The 19,406-nt window shown below is 38.1% G+C and overlaps 1 protein-coding gene across 1 annotated transcript in view; it reads left to right on the top strand.

Moving 5' to 3' along the window:
* The window catches only part of EXOC6B (exocyst complex component 6B), a 612,716-nt gene that overhangs the window by 74,677 nt on the left and 518,633 nt on the right, over nt 1–19,406 (top strand). Inside the window, exon 2 of the mRNA XM_047067750.1 lies at nt 12,007–12,172. Within this exon, the coding sequence (XP_046923706.1) occupies nt 12,007–12,172 (166 nt within the window). The remainder of the gene's footprint in view (nt 1–12,006; nt 12,173–19,406) is intronic.

Here is a 19,406-nt window from a genome sequence, read left to right as displayed (position 1 = left end):
GAGAGAGGTAGACACAGAGGCTCCAGGCTCTGAGCTGTCAGCACAGAGCCCGAAACGGGGCTCGAACTCACGGGCTGTGAGATCATGATCTGAGTCAAAGTCAGATGCTTAACTGACTGAGCCACCCAGGTGCCCCATTTCTTCATTTTTATAAATATATTTATTTATTTATTTATTTATTTATTTATTTATTATTTGATTTATTTTTACAATTTATATCCAAGTTAGTGAGCATATAGTACAATAATGATTTCAGGAGTAGATTCCTCAATGCCCCTTACCCATTTAGCCCATCCCCCCTCCCACAATCCCTCCAGCAACCCTCTGTTTGTTCTCCATATTTAAGAATCTCTTATATTTTGTCCTCCTCCCTGTTTTTATATTATTTTTTGCTTTCCTTCCCTTCTGGTCATCTGTTTTGTATCTTAAAGTCCTCATATGATGAAGACAATATAAATAGATTTTTAAATGTATTCCTTAATAAACTGGATTATTACATACTGCAATGGATTTTTATTATAGAAGAAATTGACTTCTTGTGGGAAAAGATGCCTAATGTCAGCATATTGGTAAGTAGGAGAAAAGTAAAACCTTCAGTATGAATCTTCAAAGAATGAACTCACAATTCTGTTTGGTGTAAATGCCTCCTGACAGTGCAGGCTTAAATTTTCTCTTGTTTTATGAAAAGTTAGTTAGGTTCTACCTTGTTGGGAAGGAGGGAATCTTCTATGCCAGGTTATGGTAGTTGTAGTAAGGAAGGAGGTTTTATAGAAGTGAGTTTTGAGCTGAAGCTTGAAGGATGAGTAGGAGTTTGCCAGGTAAAGTGATGATAAGATTCTGGGCAGAGCGACTGCCGAGTACACTCAAGGAACTTCGAGTGGAGTTGTAGAGAGAATGTGGAGAGTGTTCAGAGATAAGTCTACACCTGGAGAGGGCTTATATATTATGTTACGGACTTGGACTTGATTTTGAGGCAGGTCTTAATTCTAAAAGGGAGTGAGTGTGTTTCATGATCACATTTCATTTAAAGAAGATTACTGCGAAAGAAGTATCAAACAAAGATTGTTAGGGAAATAAGGAGGGAGGTCAAAGGGTTGTTAAGAGAGATAATGAGGACATGAGCCGGGGCAGTAGCAGGGGGGGATAGGGAGGAAGAAAAGCATGGAAGTGATATTATGGAATCAGAATTAGTCTTGGTGATTGAGTAGTTGGAAGGAGGCGTGAGGTGGGGTGAGGAGTCCAGGTTAACTTACGTATTTCTAGTTTGGGTGGGTGGTGGTATCTTCAATTAGAGATGGTGACTGTAGGAGGGAATTGGAGGTTTGGGTGGCAAGCTAATGATTTCGACTTTTGACACGTGCAGTTTGAGATGTTTTTGAGGATGAATGGTGGTTGGATATTCGGGTTTACAGGATTTGACAGAGGTATGCCCTGGTGTTATTGCTTTGGGAGTCAAAGGTGTTTAATAGTGAAAACTGAAATATTTATGATATCTCTGAGTGAGTTTGTGCGAGAGTGAGAGGAGATGAAGCCCAAGCAGGTGTTGAGGTCCAGAAGGAAGAAGAATTAGTGGAGACTGAAAAGGGAAATGTCATGGAAGCCCTGAGAGTAGATCTTTAAGAGAGAGGGAGGGGCATGTGGCTGGCCGAGTCAGTAGAGCATGTGACTGTTGATCTCAGGATTGTAGGTTTGAGCCCTTTGTTGGGTGTAGAGATTACTTAAAAATAAAATCTTCAAAAAAAAAAAATAAGGGAGAGGGAATGGTTAGCGGTGGCACATACAAAAGAGGAGTCAAGTAAATGATGAACTGAAGAATGAATATTTTATTTGACAGGCTTTTTTTTTTTTTTTGATTTTAGCAAGAATCGGTTCATTAGGGTGATGTGGGTAAGAAAGAAGTTACAACTGGGTCAAAGAGCAAGTCCAGTTTGAGGAAATGGAGGCAGTGGGTATAGATTGGTCTTTTAAGAATCTTAGCTATGAGAGGAGAAAGAGTAAGAGAAAGGATGTCAGAAGGCAAATTATCAGAACAGAAATTTTAATTTAACAGTATTTGTTTAAAAAAGAGTAAAAAGGGGGCTATGCTGTTGTTGTTGTTTTTAAGTAGGCTCCATGCCCAGTGCAGAGCCCAGTGTGGGGCTTGAACTCATGGCCTTGAAATCAAGATCTGAACTGAGACTGAATCCAATGCCTGACCAGCTGAGCCACCCAGGTGCCATGGGGCTATGTTGGTTTAAGAGGGGGGGAATGTTTTAGAGAAAGAAGTCCATAGGGATGAAACATTTGAAAGTACAGAAATAAAAAGAAGTATTGATGGAGCATTCCTGGAGTGGAGGAGAAATGAGAGTTTTTAGAACAGAATTAGTCTTAGATTGAGCTGTGATATCTATTCCATTGAGATAGGAAGGTACATGTTTAAGGGTAGATAGAGATATAGATTGTCCTTAACAGTGTGGCTGTCACAGTAGCAGTTATGGTGGTCTCTGTTTCCTTGCTTTCATTAGTTTATTTTCCAATAGGCTGTTGTTGATTTGACAGATGTTTTGTGACAATTTCCCCTTCTCCACTTTGCCGTGCTATTTAGCCAATACCAGATTTTTAGTAAGCTCTTTAGCTAGGTGCTAGTTAACATTTCTCCACCCTGTTTTTATCTCTCTGAAAATACCATCAAAAAAGCCATCATGTGTGGGGTCCCCTTTCTGCCTTGAAGGAGATCTCCATCACAACATTCTTTTGGTTGCATGGACTGTTTTGGTGAAGCCAGTTGTATACCTTGGTATCTGTAGGGTGGAAGAAGGATTTAAATGTGTTTGATCTCCTGTGGCAGTGCAAGGACATTTGGGTGTAGTCTTCAGTTAAGACTTCCTTAACTAGTATGTGCTTCCCCTGTCCTTGATGATAATATACAGTGATCTACTTTCACCTTTATATACTCTGAGCATCCACATTACCATAGTAAAGGTCTGAATTAAAGTGATAGATGAACTGAAGAAGAGGAAGGAACTTTAAACTCCACTTGACCTTCTGTAGTTTCTCTTTCAACATCATGCTCAAATCTGTTTTTCCACTTTATTTTTAACTTTTGGAATAAACAAAAATACTAATGATGCTTTTATGGAGCTTAATGAGAAGAAAATGTTTCAAGACTAAAAACCATGACACAAGTTAAAAAAAAATATATGAAAAAGAAAAGACCAGAATAAATTCTGGATTTTTTTCTTGGATTAATCAAAACAAAAAGAAAAATGTTCAGTCTTTGTGTCTTAAAGTTCTCCTTGGTTCTGAAAACATTTCAACAGCTAAACTTTGTTTGATGTGATATTATTCAACTGTCTTTGAGATAATCAGAAACCCACATCTTATGGTCAACTAATCTTTGACAAAGCAGGAAATAATATCCAATGGAAAAAAGATGGTCTCTTCAACAAATGGTATTGGGAAGACTGGACAGCAATATGCAGAAGAATGAAACTGAGCCACTTTCTTACATCATACACAAAAATAAGTTCAAAGTGGATGAAAGACCTAAATGTGAGACAGGAAACAATCAAAATCCTGGGAGAACACAGGCAGCAACTTCTTTGACCTCGGCCATAGCAATTTCTTACTAGACACATCTCCAGAAGCAAGGGGAACAAAAGCAAAAATGAACTACTGAGACTTCATCAGGATAAAAACCTTCTGCACAGTGAAGGAAATAACAAAGCTAAAAGACAGCCTTCGAAATGGGAGAAGCTATTTGCAAATGGCATATCTGATAAAGGGTTAGTTAGTATCCAAAATCTATAAAGAACTTATCAAACTCAACACCCCAAAATAAACAATTCAGTTTAGAAATGGGCAGAAGACATGAACAGACATTTCTCCAAAGAAGATATCCAAATGGCTAATAGACACATGAAAAGATGCTCAACATTGCTCATCATCAGGGAAATACAAATCAAAACCATGATGAGACACCACCTTACTCACCTGTCAAAATGGCTAAAATGAAAAACGTAGGAAAAAACACATGTTGGTGAGGATGTGGAGAAAGGGGAAGCCTCCTACATTTTTGATGGGAGTGCAAATTGGTGTAGCCACTGTGGGAGACAGTATGGAGGTTCCTCAAGAAGTTAAAAATAGAACTAGCCTATGACCCAGCAATTGCACTTCTAGGTATTTATCCAAAGGATACAAAAATACTGATTCAGAGGGGCACATGCACCTGATGTGTATTGCAGGATTCTCAACAATAGCCAAATTATGGGAAGAGCCCAAATGTCCATTGACTGATAAATGGATAAAGAAGATGTGGTGTGTGTACACACACACACACACACACACACACACACACACACACACACACACTGAAATATTACTCAGCCATCAAAAAGAATGAAATCTTACCATTTGCAATAACATGGATGGAGCTAGAGTGTATTATGCTAAGCAAAGTAAGTTAATGAGGGGAAGACAAATACCATATGATTTCATTCATATGTGGAATTTAAGAAACAACGGATGAACATAGGGGAACGGGGAAAAAAAGAGAGGGAAGCAAACCATAGGAAACTTTTTTATTTTTATTTATATTTTTCAAGGTTTATTTATTTATTTTTGATGGCAGAGAGAAAGATTGAAAGAGAAAGAGCAAGCGAGCGAGCGAGAGAGAGAGAGAGAATCCCAAGCAGGCTCTCCACTGTCAGTGTGAAGCCTGGGGGGGCCTTGAACCCACAAACTGCGAGATCATGCCCTGAGCCGAAATCAAGAGTTGGACGCTTAAGTGAGCCACCCAGGTGCCCCCAAACTTTTTTTTTAGAGAGAACATGAGCAGGGGAGGGGGAGAGAGAGAAAGAGAAAGAGAGAATCTTAAGCAGGCTCCATGCTCAGTGTGGAGCCCAACACGGGTCTCAATTCCATGACCCTGGGATCGTGACCTGAGCTGAAATCAAGAGTCAGATGCTCAATTGACTGAGCCACCAAGGCACCCCAAGAGACTCTTAAATATATAGACCAAACTGAGGGGTGATGGAGGGAGGTGGGCTGGGGAATGGCTAAATGGGTGGTGGGTACTAAGGAGGGCACCATTTTGTAATGAGTACTGGATGTTATATGTAGGTGATGAATCATTCTGCACGTGAAACCAATTTTACCATTTATGTTAACTAACTAGAATTTAAATAAAAACTTGAAATAATAATAAAAGAAACCTACATCTTAGACTCCTACCATTCCTTCCATTTCTCCATCTTTAGCATACATGGAGGCTCTCCTCCGGGCCAGGCTCGGTGCTAGAAGCTGGAGATAAAATGGGCAAGACACAATCTCTGCCCACAGGAAATTAATGTTCTAGTGAGAACTAGTAAGAGAAATTGACAAGTGAATGGGCAATCAGAATATAGTTTAATAAATTCTGTGATGGCATTCATAAGAAAGGAGGAACACAGAGTCTCTGGAACTAGAGAAAGTTTCCTAGAAAAATTAAGGTGCGAGCTGAGATTTGAGGAGTGAAGGGAGTTAACTCTTAACTGGAAGAAAATGGGGAAAGCAGTCTAGCAGTCCTGGGAACAGGATTCCTTAGCATTGTGTAGACTTTGATTCACTGTTGGCTTTTTCTTTGATTTACCTACTACCTTTGAAGACTGAACAATGTTGTGCATTTAGGATACTCTCCTTTGCAAGTAATAGAATATTGAGGGAAAGTGGAAATAAGCAATTTCCTAAAAATTGGAAATTGCCCTTAAAATAGGAAATTTATTAACTCATGTACTCTGAAGTTGGGAAATAGGACTGTTTCAGCATTGGTTCATCATCAAGGACCCAGGTGTTTTTCATGGTTTCCCCCTTGCCATCCTCAGATTGTTGGGGCTGTCTCCTCTCACCTTGGGATGTTTGCTGCATCCCCACACATTGTATTGGACAGTGTCTGAAGTAGGAAAAGCAGTTTCTTTTCCTGCATCCTTCAGGAAAAAAACGTCTTCTTGGATCTTCACTTTGAGACTTTTCTTTATTTCTCATTGGTGCGAGTTGTGTCACCTATTAACTGGTCACTGACATGGGGAATGGAATAACCATGATTGGTTTACGGATTAGTTTGTACTTACCTCTTGGAGTAGGATGGGAAGGTGAAACACCAGAACAAATTGGGGCTCTTCCAACAGGAAGAAGAATGGAATAGCTTTTGTGTAGGCACAACTAATAGGCAACGGACTCATCCTGAAGTAGAAGTGTGTGTGAGAGAGAGAGAGAGAGAGAGCGCGCGCGCATGCATGTGTGTCTTTTTCTTTTTTTTTTTTTTTAATGTTGATCCATTTTTGAGAGGGAGAGACAGTGCAAGCGGAGGAGGGGCAGCAGAAGGGGGAGACACAGAATCCGAAGCAGGCTCTGGGCTCTGAGCTGTCAGCACAGAGCCTGTCGCTGGGTTTGAACCCAACCGCTAGATCATGACCTGAGCTGAAGTTGTTCGCTTAACTGGCCAAACCACCCACGCGCCCTGTGTCTTTGTTTTTATTTTTTATTTAAAAAAAATTTTTTTAAATGTTTTATTTATTTTGGGGACAGAGAGAGACAGAGCATGAACGGAGGAGGGGCAGAGAGAGAGGGAGACACAGAATCGGAAACAGGCTCCAGGCTCTGAGCCATCAGCCCAGAGCCTGATGCGGGCTCGAACTCCCGGACCGCGAGATCGTGACCTGGCTGAAGTCGGACGCTTAACCGACTGCGCCACCCAGGCGCCCCTGTGTCTTTGTTTTTAAACCCCTGAAGCATTGTGTCCAGCATGAGCTTTTCCTAATTGTGTTTTCTTTGGGAGTCAGTTCCAGATGTATCAGTAGCAAGCAATGCAATTTTCATTATGGCATTTTTACTTTCCTTAGCCTCAGTTTCCTCCATTGTACAATAATAGCTTTGTATTCTGTCTCTAAGACCTCTTTCAACTCTGAAATTTTAGAGGTTCATGGAACCATTTTACTTTCTTTGCTGGACAGACCAATGTACTACAGAGGACACTTCCTAGCTGTGTGAATTTGGCAAGTTGCTTCATCTCCTTGGGTTCAAGTTCTTCATTTATAAGATGGGAATTATGTCTAATTTATAAGGAGCAAAGGATTTAAATGAGATAACATATGCTCATAACATTATTTTCCTCTTTGGACAAACAGATTAGAGCTGATACAGGCTGTAGCAAATGATATAATCCTGTAATGATTTGTTACAGAGGAATGATAAGTATTTGTTGAATAGAATTCCTGAAGTGCCATTTTAGCAGTTAAAATCTGTCTCTTAAAATGCCCATGAAATCTAGGTGGGATGTTTGAAAGTATGCATCAGATATAGCCACTAGGATAAAACATGTTACTTTTTGCAAAAACCGGTGTGTGTGTGCACGTGTGTTTGTGTGTATGTGTTTATGTGGTTGTTTTTTGTGTATTGGGTACTTTTTTTGGTGAAATTAGACTCTACAAGGCAGCATTTATGTGGTTGACTCAAAATTTAGGCTATAAAAACTTGTTAATTCCTAAGCATTTCTTGTTTCTCTTTTACTAGGTACTAGAATATTCTTTGGCTTATGACAAATAATGCAGTGGTGCAGTTTGTTTATTTCATAGTCTTATTTAACTGTGGCACACCTGTGGCACCGATACGTTAAAAGCATATAGCTTTTCTGTAAATCCTGCTTTATATTAGAAATGGAAATTTAAATATTAAAGTGCTTTATATAAAGTATCATTTAATAACTAGTTATAAGTCATTGGCCAGGAGGTATTATAGAATACAGGTTTTAGATTTTTAAGCAGTCTCTTACTTGGACACAACAAGTCAAAAGTTTCAAGGAATATTAGAAATGGGTCATCACTAGATGGCAGTCTTTCTCTAGTTTAAGTCATTTATTTGGGGTTGGGGGGGTGGGGAAGCTACTCTTTGTTCAAGTGCACTGTTGACTGCAAATATTAGGTTAACTTTCGTAGGTCTATAATCTTTCCAGAATATAAGACTTGTTTATTTTTGCTTTTAACATTTTATATCTGATAGATAATGTTGGTTAGTACTGAGTAAGGCTCAGATACACTTGAAATGCTGGTAGAAATTGAATTGTTAAGTAGTGATCTATAATTGCCTTTTCCTGTGCTGGGCAATTTGAAGCAAAACCTTTAAATCAGTGATTTTTAACCTCTTTGTTAACCAGATGGAAGCTGTGGATCAGTTTCCCCCAAAATTACATATATGTGCTTCTCCCTATACACATATAAAATCTGGAAAATGTGGATTTCTTGAAACATACCCATTGAACACAAGTTTATTAAATATAGTTCAACACCCCTGTTTTAAATATGTGGGTTTTATGTTTATTTTAACTTTTTAAACTCTCAAGATACTCAAGGGATCCACTGTAAACCTTTGATGTTATTCAACATTATTATAATTAAAGAGAATAGTAGAATCATAAAGGCTGTAAAATAGGAGAAATAGGTAGGGGCTAAGTGATAAGGATGTAGGAAATTCATTAAATTGTTTTGAACCTGTTAACACTATTCTGGAAAATGTATGATCTTTACATTTTATTGACCTAACTTGAAAGTGGAAGTTAATTGTAGAAAGTAGGCTGATACTTAAGAGAATTTGTAATTGATTGCCTTCTATTTCCTAAATGAGAAAGCTGAGGGTCAGAGAAACTGAGTTGGCTGCTTAGTTGCATTGCTAAAACCAAGGCTACACAGTCAGGCAACGAAAATCTACCTTTCTTTCTTTGATTTATATTATTTTATAGGAAGTTCAGGGAACTAGGGAGGCATTATTGACATGTTATGAATTTCTTAATTTGGGGATTTTCTTCTCCTTGAGTTGTCTTTTGTGATATTAATATAGATACTGGAAAGGAAAAAAAAGAAGAGATTGTACATAGTAGAAGGAAGTAGATGTGCTACTTAACAGTATTACTAGGTCAAGCTGTAACTGAATTTGAAAACAAAGAGTAGTCTAATATTGAATACTTTCTGCTCATTTCATTTAGACTGATACATTTTTACTGGTTATTGCTTTTCTATGAGTGGCAAGGAATATTAGTATCTTCACATGGTAACCTTTCTTTTCTTTCCCTTTGGAAGGAGAAATTTATGTTTATTTGAAGTTAGTTGAAATGTCAATGGTAGATTATGTCTTGTGTTCATATTTCAAATAGCTCCTTCAGGCAAGTGGTTCTTCTATATTGTGTCTTTTTTTTTAATGTTTATTTATTTTTGAAGGAGAGAGAGAGACAGAGTGTGAGTGGGGGAGGGGCAGAGAGAGAGGGAGACACAGAATCCAAAACAGGCTGTCAGCACCGAGCGTGATGCGGGGCTCGAACTCACAGACTGCGAGATCAAAGTTGGACGCTCAGCCAACTGAGCCACCCAGGTGTCCCTCTATATTGTGTCTTAATTGTCAGCATGGGGATTGTTTATAATTTATTTGAAGATCTCTCCTCTTTATTTCAAAAGAAGGAGAATGAATATAGATTGCTCTGGGTTTTCTGCAGTAAGTGTTTAGAATTTTTAGTGGAAGCCAAACTTGTATATGTATTATCTGTAGTTACTGCTGAGTTTTGGGCAATGGAACTGATCTGCTGAGGAGAGTATGCAAGATGAGGGTCATGATCTGGCACCCACAAATGATTCTAGAATGTGAAAATGTTGGTAATGAACACACGTGTATTTGTTAAACAAATGTCAGATGTCGAAGAGGTTTTAGAGATAGTATTACTCATTCATTTAGTCAACAATGAATGAATGTTTACTCATTGCCTACCACCTATTTGGCACTGTTTGTAGAGGTACAGTGGTGAATATGGCAGACAAAGTTCTTGCCCTGGAGCTTATAATCTAATTGGGATGGGTTTGGGGGGAGAGATAGACAACAAACCATGGATGATGAGAATGAGAGAGTTGTTTGAAGATTCAGAGAATGAGCATTACTAACATGAGAACAGCAAAAACAAAATTCTTCAGGGAAGAAAAGCCTTAAAAACAACAAAAAAGGCCATTGTAGCTAGAACATAGGGGATGGAGGGAAGCTAGGGGTGGGAACTAGAGAGGAATGAGGTTGGAGAGATAATCAGAGTCTGGATTGTGTAGGATCTTATAGGTTGTGGTAAGGATTTAAGATTTTTATTCCTTTGGTAAAGAGAAGCCATTTTCTTTTTCTTTCTACAATTAACTTCCACTTTCAAGTTAAATCAATAAAATGTAAAGACCATACATTTTCCAGACTAGTGTTAACAGGTTCAAAACAATTTAATGAATTTTCCAAATTTTTATTTCTTTGGTAAAGCAGAAGGATAACATATGAATTACTGCTTTATAAAGATCACTTTAACTGCTGTGTGGAGGGTGTCTGAATACAGGCAGGCAGATGGGGAGATGGGGAGATGGAGACTTTTGGAAGGCTATTAGTAGTGTGCCAATGATATAGATTTGGACTAGAGTTTTAGTGGAAATAATGGGATGCAGTCCACTATTAAAATATGTTTTGGAGGTTGGATTGTTAGGACTTCTTGATCAATTGGATAGGGTGCGTGATAGAAAGAGGTGGATTGGGAGTAATTCCTGCGTTTGGATTTTGGACTTCGGTAACTGGAGAGTGCTATTAGTTGTGGTGAGGCGGGTGAATGGTGGGAAGATTTGGGGGAGGAACAGGTTGGAGAGTGGAGATAGTTTGGTGATAGATGATTTTTAAATTTGAGATGGTTTTTAAAAGTCCAGTTGTGATTGTTAAATGGTAGCCGGGTATTTGAGTCTAGTGCTCAGTGCAGTGGTCTGAATTACAGGTGTGGATTAGGAAGTCATTATTATGTACAGGGTATTTTAAAGCCATGGCATGGGATGACATTGCTTGGTAAAAGAGCATAGGTAGAAAAGATAAGTTGTTTTAGAATATTTAGAAAAAGAATAGAGAGGAGGAGTCCAGAAAGGAGATTGAGAAGGCATGTTAGTGAAAGGATAAAAAAAACCACACTATTGTGGTATCACGGAATTCTAGAGAAAAGATTGTTTCAAGAAGGGTGAGTGTATCACGTTACAGCAAATGCTGCTATTAAGTGGAGCATGATGAATGCTGACTATTGGGAGGTGAGGAAGGGGAAAGGAGTTTTACTGGAAGGGGAGCAGAGAAATAAGATGGAGAGAAATGTATAGGTAAGGACAGTTTCTTAAGGTCCTGTTTATATACCCACGAGAATGGTTTAGTAGAGTGGGGAAATGTATGGTGTAAGGGATGGATAAAAGGAAATAATTAAAGGTATAAAGTTCTTGATCAACAAAGATTGACAGATAAGAGCTGGAAACAGTTTTTCCTTTGTTACGGGAAAGTGGACAGAGTGAGAGGTAAGAAGGTTCGTTCATTTTAGTGGGAAAAAGAGAAATACTTCTCTCTTTTTCCTGTGAAGTGTGTGGTCAAGTCAGCAGCTGAGAGTGAGGGGATGGACATTTGAAGAGAGGGGAAAGTAAGTTTCTTACACATAGTTATTTTGGAGAATACAAAGTGATGTTGTGGTGGTGGTGGTGGTGGGGGGAATAGATTTAGGAGTATTATCTAGCAGCATGTATTGAGTGCCCAGTTTAGATTTGGGATTATATTGCTAACCTGAGTACCCAGCTCAGCTGTGTTTTTCTCCGGCGGCATCAGCTTCTTGGGTATAGTCGTGGAGTAATTGAATATTTGGCTTTACTCAAAATTGAGTTTTTCTAGGTAAGTTTCAGAAAGGAAAGTGCAAAGGAATTGCAATTCAGTTCTTTCACTTTATGATGATAATTCTGTGATGAATATTGTCACATTTAAATATTTTTCAATGAATAGGAAGCAGAATTTCTATTTTCCTTAAAAAACCGCTCATCTAGAATTGGGTCAATATTAATATAATTGGATTACTCTGTGGTTAATGTACCTTCAGTATGAAATTTCCACATAAATTTGCTTCTGGGTTTATAATTCTGTTTCTGTTTCTTAGAAGTAAATCTGGTGTAATCTTCATACAATTTTTTTTTTTTAAAGGTCTGTCTATGATGGTGAAGAACATGGACGATTCATGGAGAAGCTTGAAACTCGCATCCGTAATCATGACCGAGAAATTGAGAAAATGTGCAACTTTCATTACCAGGGCTTTGTGGACTCTATAACTGAACTGTTGAAAGTGAGAGGAGAAGCCCAGAAACTCAAAGTAAGGAGACTCTAAGAGAGACTAATTTTCTGTCCTATGCTGGGGTTTTGATTAGTGCTAAAGGAGTAGGGAGTACATTACAGGGTCCATGTTTGTAGTCAAGATACCAAGAAAAGGAATTTGTACTGAAATGTAGATAATTGGGACTATTTTAGCTAATAAGAATACAGTTAATACAGAATAATAATACAGAATAAAGTTAAACTTTATTTTGGATAACTATATGTGGGTGAGAACCAGCAACAGAATCAGTAACTGTTTCTTTCAAATAGAAACCCAGTTGACTCTTCGTGTCATCCATCTACTTCCTTGCTAGGTAAAAGCATCACTGTAGGATGAGAGGCTTGTAGAGTGTGGCTGCAGAAGTCTCTGCAGCATGGCAACCAAGGTCACAGGGAAAAAAAAAGTCAGTGGTAGCTGTGGTGTATCTTTTACCAAAGTGTGGGAGTTCATTCTTGATATGACAGATTCAAATATAGGAAGGAGATCAGCCATATTGGTCAGGTCCCTTATCTTGGATAACTGATTTTGCTTATTGATCTTAAATCTAACCACTTCACTAAACTCTTCCATTATTTCTAATAATCTGTGTGTGGATTTCTTTTGAATTTTCTGTGTAACACTCATATGCTCTGTAAGTATAACAGCTTTATTTCATTCTTTCCAGTCCTTATGTTTCTAATTTCCCTCCTTCCTTCCTTCCTTCCTTCCTTCCTTCCTTCCTTCCTTCCTCTCTTTTCTTTCTCTTTTTTTCTTTTCTTTTCTTTTTTTTCTTTTCTTTTCTCTCTTTTTTCTTTTCTCTTTCTTTCTTTCTTTCTTTCTTTCTTTTTTCTTCTTTCCTCCCCTCCCCTCCCCTCTCAACTCCTCCCTTCTCTTTCCTTCCTTCTTTCCTCTTGCCTTCTTCCTTTCCTTCCTTCCCTTCCCCTTCCCTTTCCCTCTCCTTTTCTTCCCCTCCCCTCTCCTTTTTCTCTTCTCCCCTGTTCTTCCTCTCCCCTCCCCTTCCTTCCCTCATTCCCTTCTTCTTTTTCTTCTTCTTCTTTTTCTCTTCCTCCTCCTCTTTCTCTTATTGGAATTTGGATTAAGATCCCAAAAAGATGAACTTGATAGTGAGTGTGAAATTCCTATAAAACAATACATTGGTAAGAAAAGCAAAGAAGCAACTTTATTGAGGGGAAAAGTGGGTTATTTAAAGCTACAGTGATTTATCAGCTAATTTGACTGTAAAACCTAACCTGCATGAAGCTGTCAAACTTTTAAATGTTTCATTTAATGTAAAATTTTGTATTTTGCTGCAGAATTATTAATGTGTTTGATGGTGGGATCTTGTCCTACTACCCATTGGGTAGAGGTTTTATGTAATGTACAATATGTGCCATATTATCTTTATAAAATCTCCAAATTTCTGGAGTCCAAAACACAGTGGGTCCCAAGGTTTCAAGTAAGAGCTTATGGAGCTGTACAACAGCTATCCAACCTTCTTAAGAAGTGTATTATTTCCAACACAATTAAATCTCTTTTGTATCCTTCTCAGTTGCTCTCTTTACTCTCCCCTCCAAAAGTAACAGCTCTTCTGTTTTGTTTTTTGTTGTTGTTGTTACTGTGCTTAATGCGTAACTATTTTAGTTCAAATTAAGTTTGATCTGTTTTTCATTCAATATATCAACATTAATTTCAGATGAACAAAACAGTTAAATAGAAAAGACAAAACCATAAAGAAACTAGTAGAAAGTACAGGTGAATATTTATGTGATTTGGGGACTGAGGAGTACATTTCTAAACAAAATTCGTAGAGCCAGAAAGAAAATATTTGATAGAAATGACAACATTAAAGTGAAAGAATCTTTTCTACATATAAGTTAAAAATATAAATAATAAATAAAAGCTATTTAAAAATACATTTGCCAAAAAAAGAAAAAAATACATTTGCTAAGTGATTAATATCCTTAACATAGAAAAAGTCTTTATAAGTTAAAAGGAAAAATATGAACAGTCTAATAAACTGAGAAATAGACATTAACATATGGTTCATATAAGAAGAAATATAAAGGAACTCTACAATTTAGAAAATTAAAGGAATGCTGACTTAAACAATAAAATGTCACTTAATTAAATGAAAAGATGAAAAAAAATGCTATTTAAGAGTAGAGATATGATACCAATCAAACAGGGAATGCCTGGTTGGAGTATAGATTGTTACGCTCTTCAAGGAGAGCAATTTTATTTATGAGTACTTAAAACTCCACGTAGTTTTTTTTTGTTTTGTTTTTGTTTTTGTTTTTGTTTTTTTTAAGATAGAGAGTGTGAGTGGGAGAGGGGCAGAGAGGGAGAGAGAAAGAGAGAGAGAGAGAATATCCCAAGCAGGCTTGTACCATCAGCACAGAGCCTGATGCAGGGCTCGAACTCAGTAACTGTGAGATCATGACCTGAGCCGAAATCAAGAGTCAGACACTTAACTGACTGAGCTACCCAGGAACCCCAGACTCCACATAGTTTTAAAGACTTATTCTAAGGCTATATAGGTGTATGTATAAGGATGTTCATATGATTTCTTTTTCATGTGTAAAACTTAATTTAATTTAATGTTTTTTAATGTTTATTTTTGAGAGAGGGAGACAGAGTGTGAAAGGGGAGGGCTGGGGAGCGGAGAAAGAGGGAGACACAGCATCCAAAGGAGGCTCCAGGCTCTGAGCTGTCAGCACAGAGCCTGTCGCGGTGTTTGAATCCATGAATCACAAGATCATGACCTGAGCCGGAGTTGGACTCTTAACCGACTGAGCGACCTACACCCCCTAAATTTAATTTAACTTAATTATTTTTCCCCTGCCCTGCCCTCTAATGTGTAAAACTTAAAGTCATTAAATGTCCTTAAAGTCATTTAGTAGAAGATTAGTAAAATAAATCTTGGTACATTCATTTAAAAGAATAATAAACTACAGTGTATTTTAGAAAAATATCTTACATGAGAAGGTATTACAAATGTTTACTTAATATAGTAAGCAATTAAAAAGTATGAACAATTTGACTATATTTGTCTTTTTTAAAGAATCTTTTTAAGTTTATTTATTTATTTTGAGAGAAAGAGAACGAAAATGCACTGGGGAGGGCAGAGACAAAGAGAGACAGAGAATCCCAAGTAGGCTCCATGCTGTCAGCTCAGAGCGTGATGTGGGACTCAAACTCACAAACCACGAGATCATGACCTTAGGAAGTTGGACATTTAACCAACTGAGCCACCTTGGCGCCCCGATTTGATTACATTTAAAATAAAAAGTTACAATGAAGTTTTGAAGGCTGAAATGGACAATTGAGGCTTCAGATGAACAGAAGTATCTGCAATGTCTAAAAACAAAGATATGGGGCTCTTGCCAGGAGCCATGTGTGCTATTTGTCCTCACTCAGCCATCCCAACTTTCCATTCTCACCTCAGGCTGTTCTTTTCTGTGTTTCTTGTATGTGTATATTCCAAACTTCTCCCTCTGCTCTCCAGGCCCCTTGTCTGTGAGGGACAGCATAAAGCTCTGCCTCTGGTCACTGAAGTAGCTATGGGGCAGAATACTTTCCTTGGCAGGACCACTGAACATTGCCCATAATGTTCACCAGTTGCTGGTATCACTGGCCGCTTGGTACTCATCTTCCCTTCCTCTTTCTTCCTCCAAATTGTTCCAGGTTGCAAATTCCTTCAGATTACTCAAGATGCCCCTGAGAGAAAGCATGACTGCCAGTTCAGGGTGTTTGACTGCTTCAGGCTCCACTCATTTCCTCTGAAACCTGAGGCTATTAAAGTCTAGCGGCACACCCGGGAGGTTTTGCTCTCGGAGGGATCCATTCAACCTGGCTTAAGAACCTATGAAAATTTGAGATTCTTGAACTCTAGAAAAAATGTTTAGAAAATGGACAAGGTTAAATGTTAACTATTGTCAGTATTATTTTAACATAACAATGAAGAGAAACTACACTTTCTAGAACACCCACTATTTCTTTTGATTCATAGTATATATATTATCTCTCTCTATGTTTATGTTTTCTACATGGAGTAGCATCCTGGATCAGCAGGATACTTTCTTCTCTCTCTCTCTCTCTGTTTTTTTTAAATAGACTCTATGCCCAGCATGGAGCCCAACGCAGGGCTCAAACTCAAGACCCTGAGATCAAGAGTTGGACACCTAACTGACTGAGCCACCCAGGCACCCCATTTCCTTTCATTTTTATGTTATAATAGTATTGAAATAGTAATTATCTTTATTAGAAGCATTGGTTAGGCTCCTCTGAATGTGTTTAAAAATTTTTTTCTAATGTTTTTATTTTATTTTTGAGAGAGAGACAGAGTGCGAGTTGGGGGAGAGGCAGAGAGAGAAGGAGATACAGAATCTGAAGCAGGCTCCAGGCTCTGAGCTGTCAGCAGAGAGCCTGATGTGGGGGCTGAAACTCATGGAGTATGAGATCATGCCCTGAGCTGAAGTCGGACATCCAACCGACTGAGCCACCCAGGCACCCCACCTCTGAATGTGTTTTAGAACTATCATTTGCATGAGATCAGTTTAGGGGGCCATAATCAGTATTGTTAATAAAAATTGAAAAGAAATAGAACAGAACAGAATAGAAAATAATAGCATGTATTACATGGAATTTTACTTCAGGCATGCATGTGTGTGTGTGTGTGTGTGTGTGTGTGTGTGTGTGTGTTTGCGTGTTTGCGTGTATTCCTTAAACTTGTGTACGGGTTGCAATGTAAAATGTTCTTGCAAAGAGTTTGAGGTTAAAAAAGTTTTAGAAATTGTGTCTTTATAAGGTAAATAGAGACCATGATTTTGAATTTAGGAGATTCATGGAAGGTGGAATTTCATGAGATATCTAGGATTAAAAAACAAATTACTCTTGAATAACTACTGTGAAGGGGGGGGATAGCAGTACAATTCAAGGCATCCCACCCCATTTTTATTCACATAGCTTGAAAGCTTTTTCTTATATTAAGCTGATATTTTTCCTATGTTCTAGTAACATCCATTTATTAGTTTGAGTAATAAGCACTATTTTTAGGGCAGCATCTTTCTTCTGATCGCCCTTCAGATACTTTAGCACCTTTATTGTGATAGCTTTTCAGATATTTGATGGATACCTGTTATTCAGGTATAGTGTATAGTGTCCAGGGATAGTATATAGTATCTCTAAATGAATATTTTACCCATCTTTGGGCTAAAATAACCTTTATTTTTCATGTGTGTAGCTTTGAGTTCTTCTCCAAACATACTCCCATCTAACCGTGTTTCAGTTGTCAGTGGCCTTGCTAAAACATGGCATCTTAATGTAATTCTTATCATGTGGTCTTAGAGTCTTACCATCTTACTGATTCCAGACGAAGGATCAGCAAACTGTGTCTTGCAGGCCAAATCCAGCTTGTCTCCTATTTTTGTAAATAAAGTTTTGCTGGAATGTAGCAATGCCCATTCATCTACGTTTTGTTTATGGCTGCATTTTTGCTATAGTGGCTGAGAGGAATAGTTACAACAGAGATTATCTACCTAGCCCTTTGCAAAAATAGTTTCTTGACCCCCGTAATTTAGACAATTTAGAAGCATTTAGAAGCATTTTAGAAGCATTTAGACAATGCTTCTATTAGTGTTGTCTTAGCTCTGCATTTGGGACAGCTACATTCTTAATTTTTAATTCATGTTGAGCTAATAGTCCAGTAAAACCAAGTGTTTCACATGTGGTACTATTAAATAGTAAAGAGGAGGTTTGAGGGTTTCTTCTTTTTCTGTTACTTCATAAAGACTTTCTGGAGAAGGTTGGGTTTTATTTTGTCTGTGAAAAAAGGAGGTGCTTGTGGTAATCTGCTCTGAAAATGATACTCCAGGTGTAGTATATAGTGTAGGGAAAAGTTTTCAGATGTGTATTCCTGAAAAACTAGTTTCTTAAGATGATCCTCAGTAAAAGGGTGTTATGTTAAATAAATGTGGAAAACATTCTGTATGATATCCCCCTTATTGGACATTCATGGTACATGCAGAATATTAAAGGCTTCAAGAAGTCCTGACTAAAGTAACCTGTTTAGTGGAATTTCCCACTGAATTTTAGTGGGATATTTGGTGTGTGTGTATGTATATGTGTGTGTGTATCTATCTGTGCACTGTGTGCACCTCTGGGTGCATGTGAAGAGTGCCTATTAACATTTCTTGGTGTTCTAAGGGACATAATAGGAAACACTCAGCTAAGGGAATGTCTTAAAAGTGTAAGGAGTGGCAGTTATTGGTGGAAGGGGGGTAGAAAGCCTCCATTAAAGAAAGCTTTAGAAGTTAATATTGCTCATGTTTGTTGTTGTTGCTTAGAGAGAGAGAGAGAGAGGCAGGGGGAGAGGGAGACAGAGAATCTCAAACAGGCTCATGACCATGAGATCATGACCTGAGCCAAAATCAAGAATTGGATGCTCAACTGACTGAGCCGCCCAGGTGCCCCTGCTCATGTTTTGATAATATCGACATGGTGAGGAAATTACTATTCTGTATACTTAATTTTTTTTATATCAGTTGAATCTCCAAAAGTGGATGTCAAAAAACTTGGTGCCAGCACCTTTAAATTATGAACTCTAGATAAATTTTAAGGCCTGTTTACATAGTTTTGACTATCTGATGAAGAGATTGATTAATTTCAAAAAAAAAATGAGAATACGGAAGTGTTAAGAACTATTTTGAATTAATGATCCAAAAGAGGCCTCTGGGTGGCTCAGTCGGTTAAGTGTTCAACTTCAGATCTGTCCATGGTCTTGCAGTTCACGAGTTCAAGCCCCACGTCAGGCTTTGTGCTGACAGCACAGAGCCTGGAGCCTGCTTCAGATTCTGTGTCTCCCTCTCTCTCTGCCTCTCCCCCAGTCGTGTTCTGTCTCTCTCTCTTTCTGTCAAAAATAACAGCACAGTTAAAAAATTTTCAAAAAGAAGATAAAATGTTTTCTAAAATTAGGATAATAGGGGCATCTGGGTGGCTCAGATGGTTAAGCATTCAATTCGTAATTTCGGCTCAGGTCATGAGCTTATGGTTTGTGAGACTGAGCCCCGTGTTGGGCTCTGCACTGACAGCACTGAGCCTGCTTGAGATTTTCTCTCTCCCTCTCTCTCTCTGTCCCTCCCCTGCTTGTGCTCTCTCTCTTTCTCAAAATAAATGAACTTAAAAAAAGAATAAAAAAATAAAATTAGGATAATAAACGGAAAATTTGACTGAGTTAAAAGTTCAGTTTACACCC

Source organism: Lynx rufus, unplaced genomic scaffold (assembly GCF_022079265.1).
Source record: "Lynx rufus isolate CCGP_SWC_20201006 ecotype Redwood Valley unplaced genomic scaffold, mLynRuf1.p SCAF_8, whole genome shotgun sequence".
Classification (NCBI taxonomy): Eukaryota; Metazoa; Chordata; class Mammalia; order Carnivora; family Felidae; genus Lynx; species Lynx rufus.
This window is presented reverse-complemented; position numbering and strand designations above follow the sequence as displayed.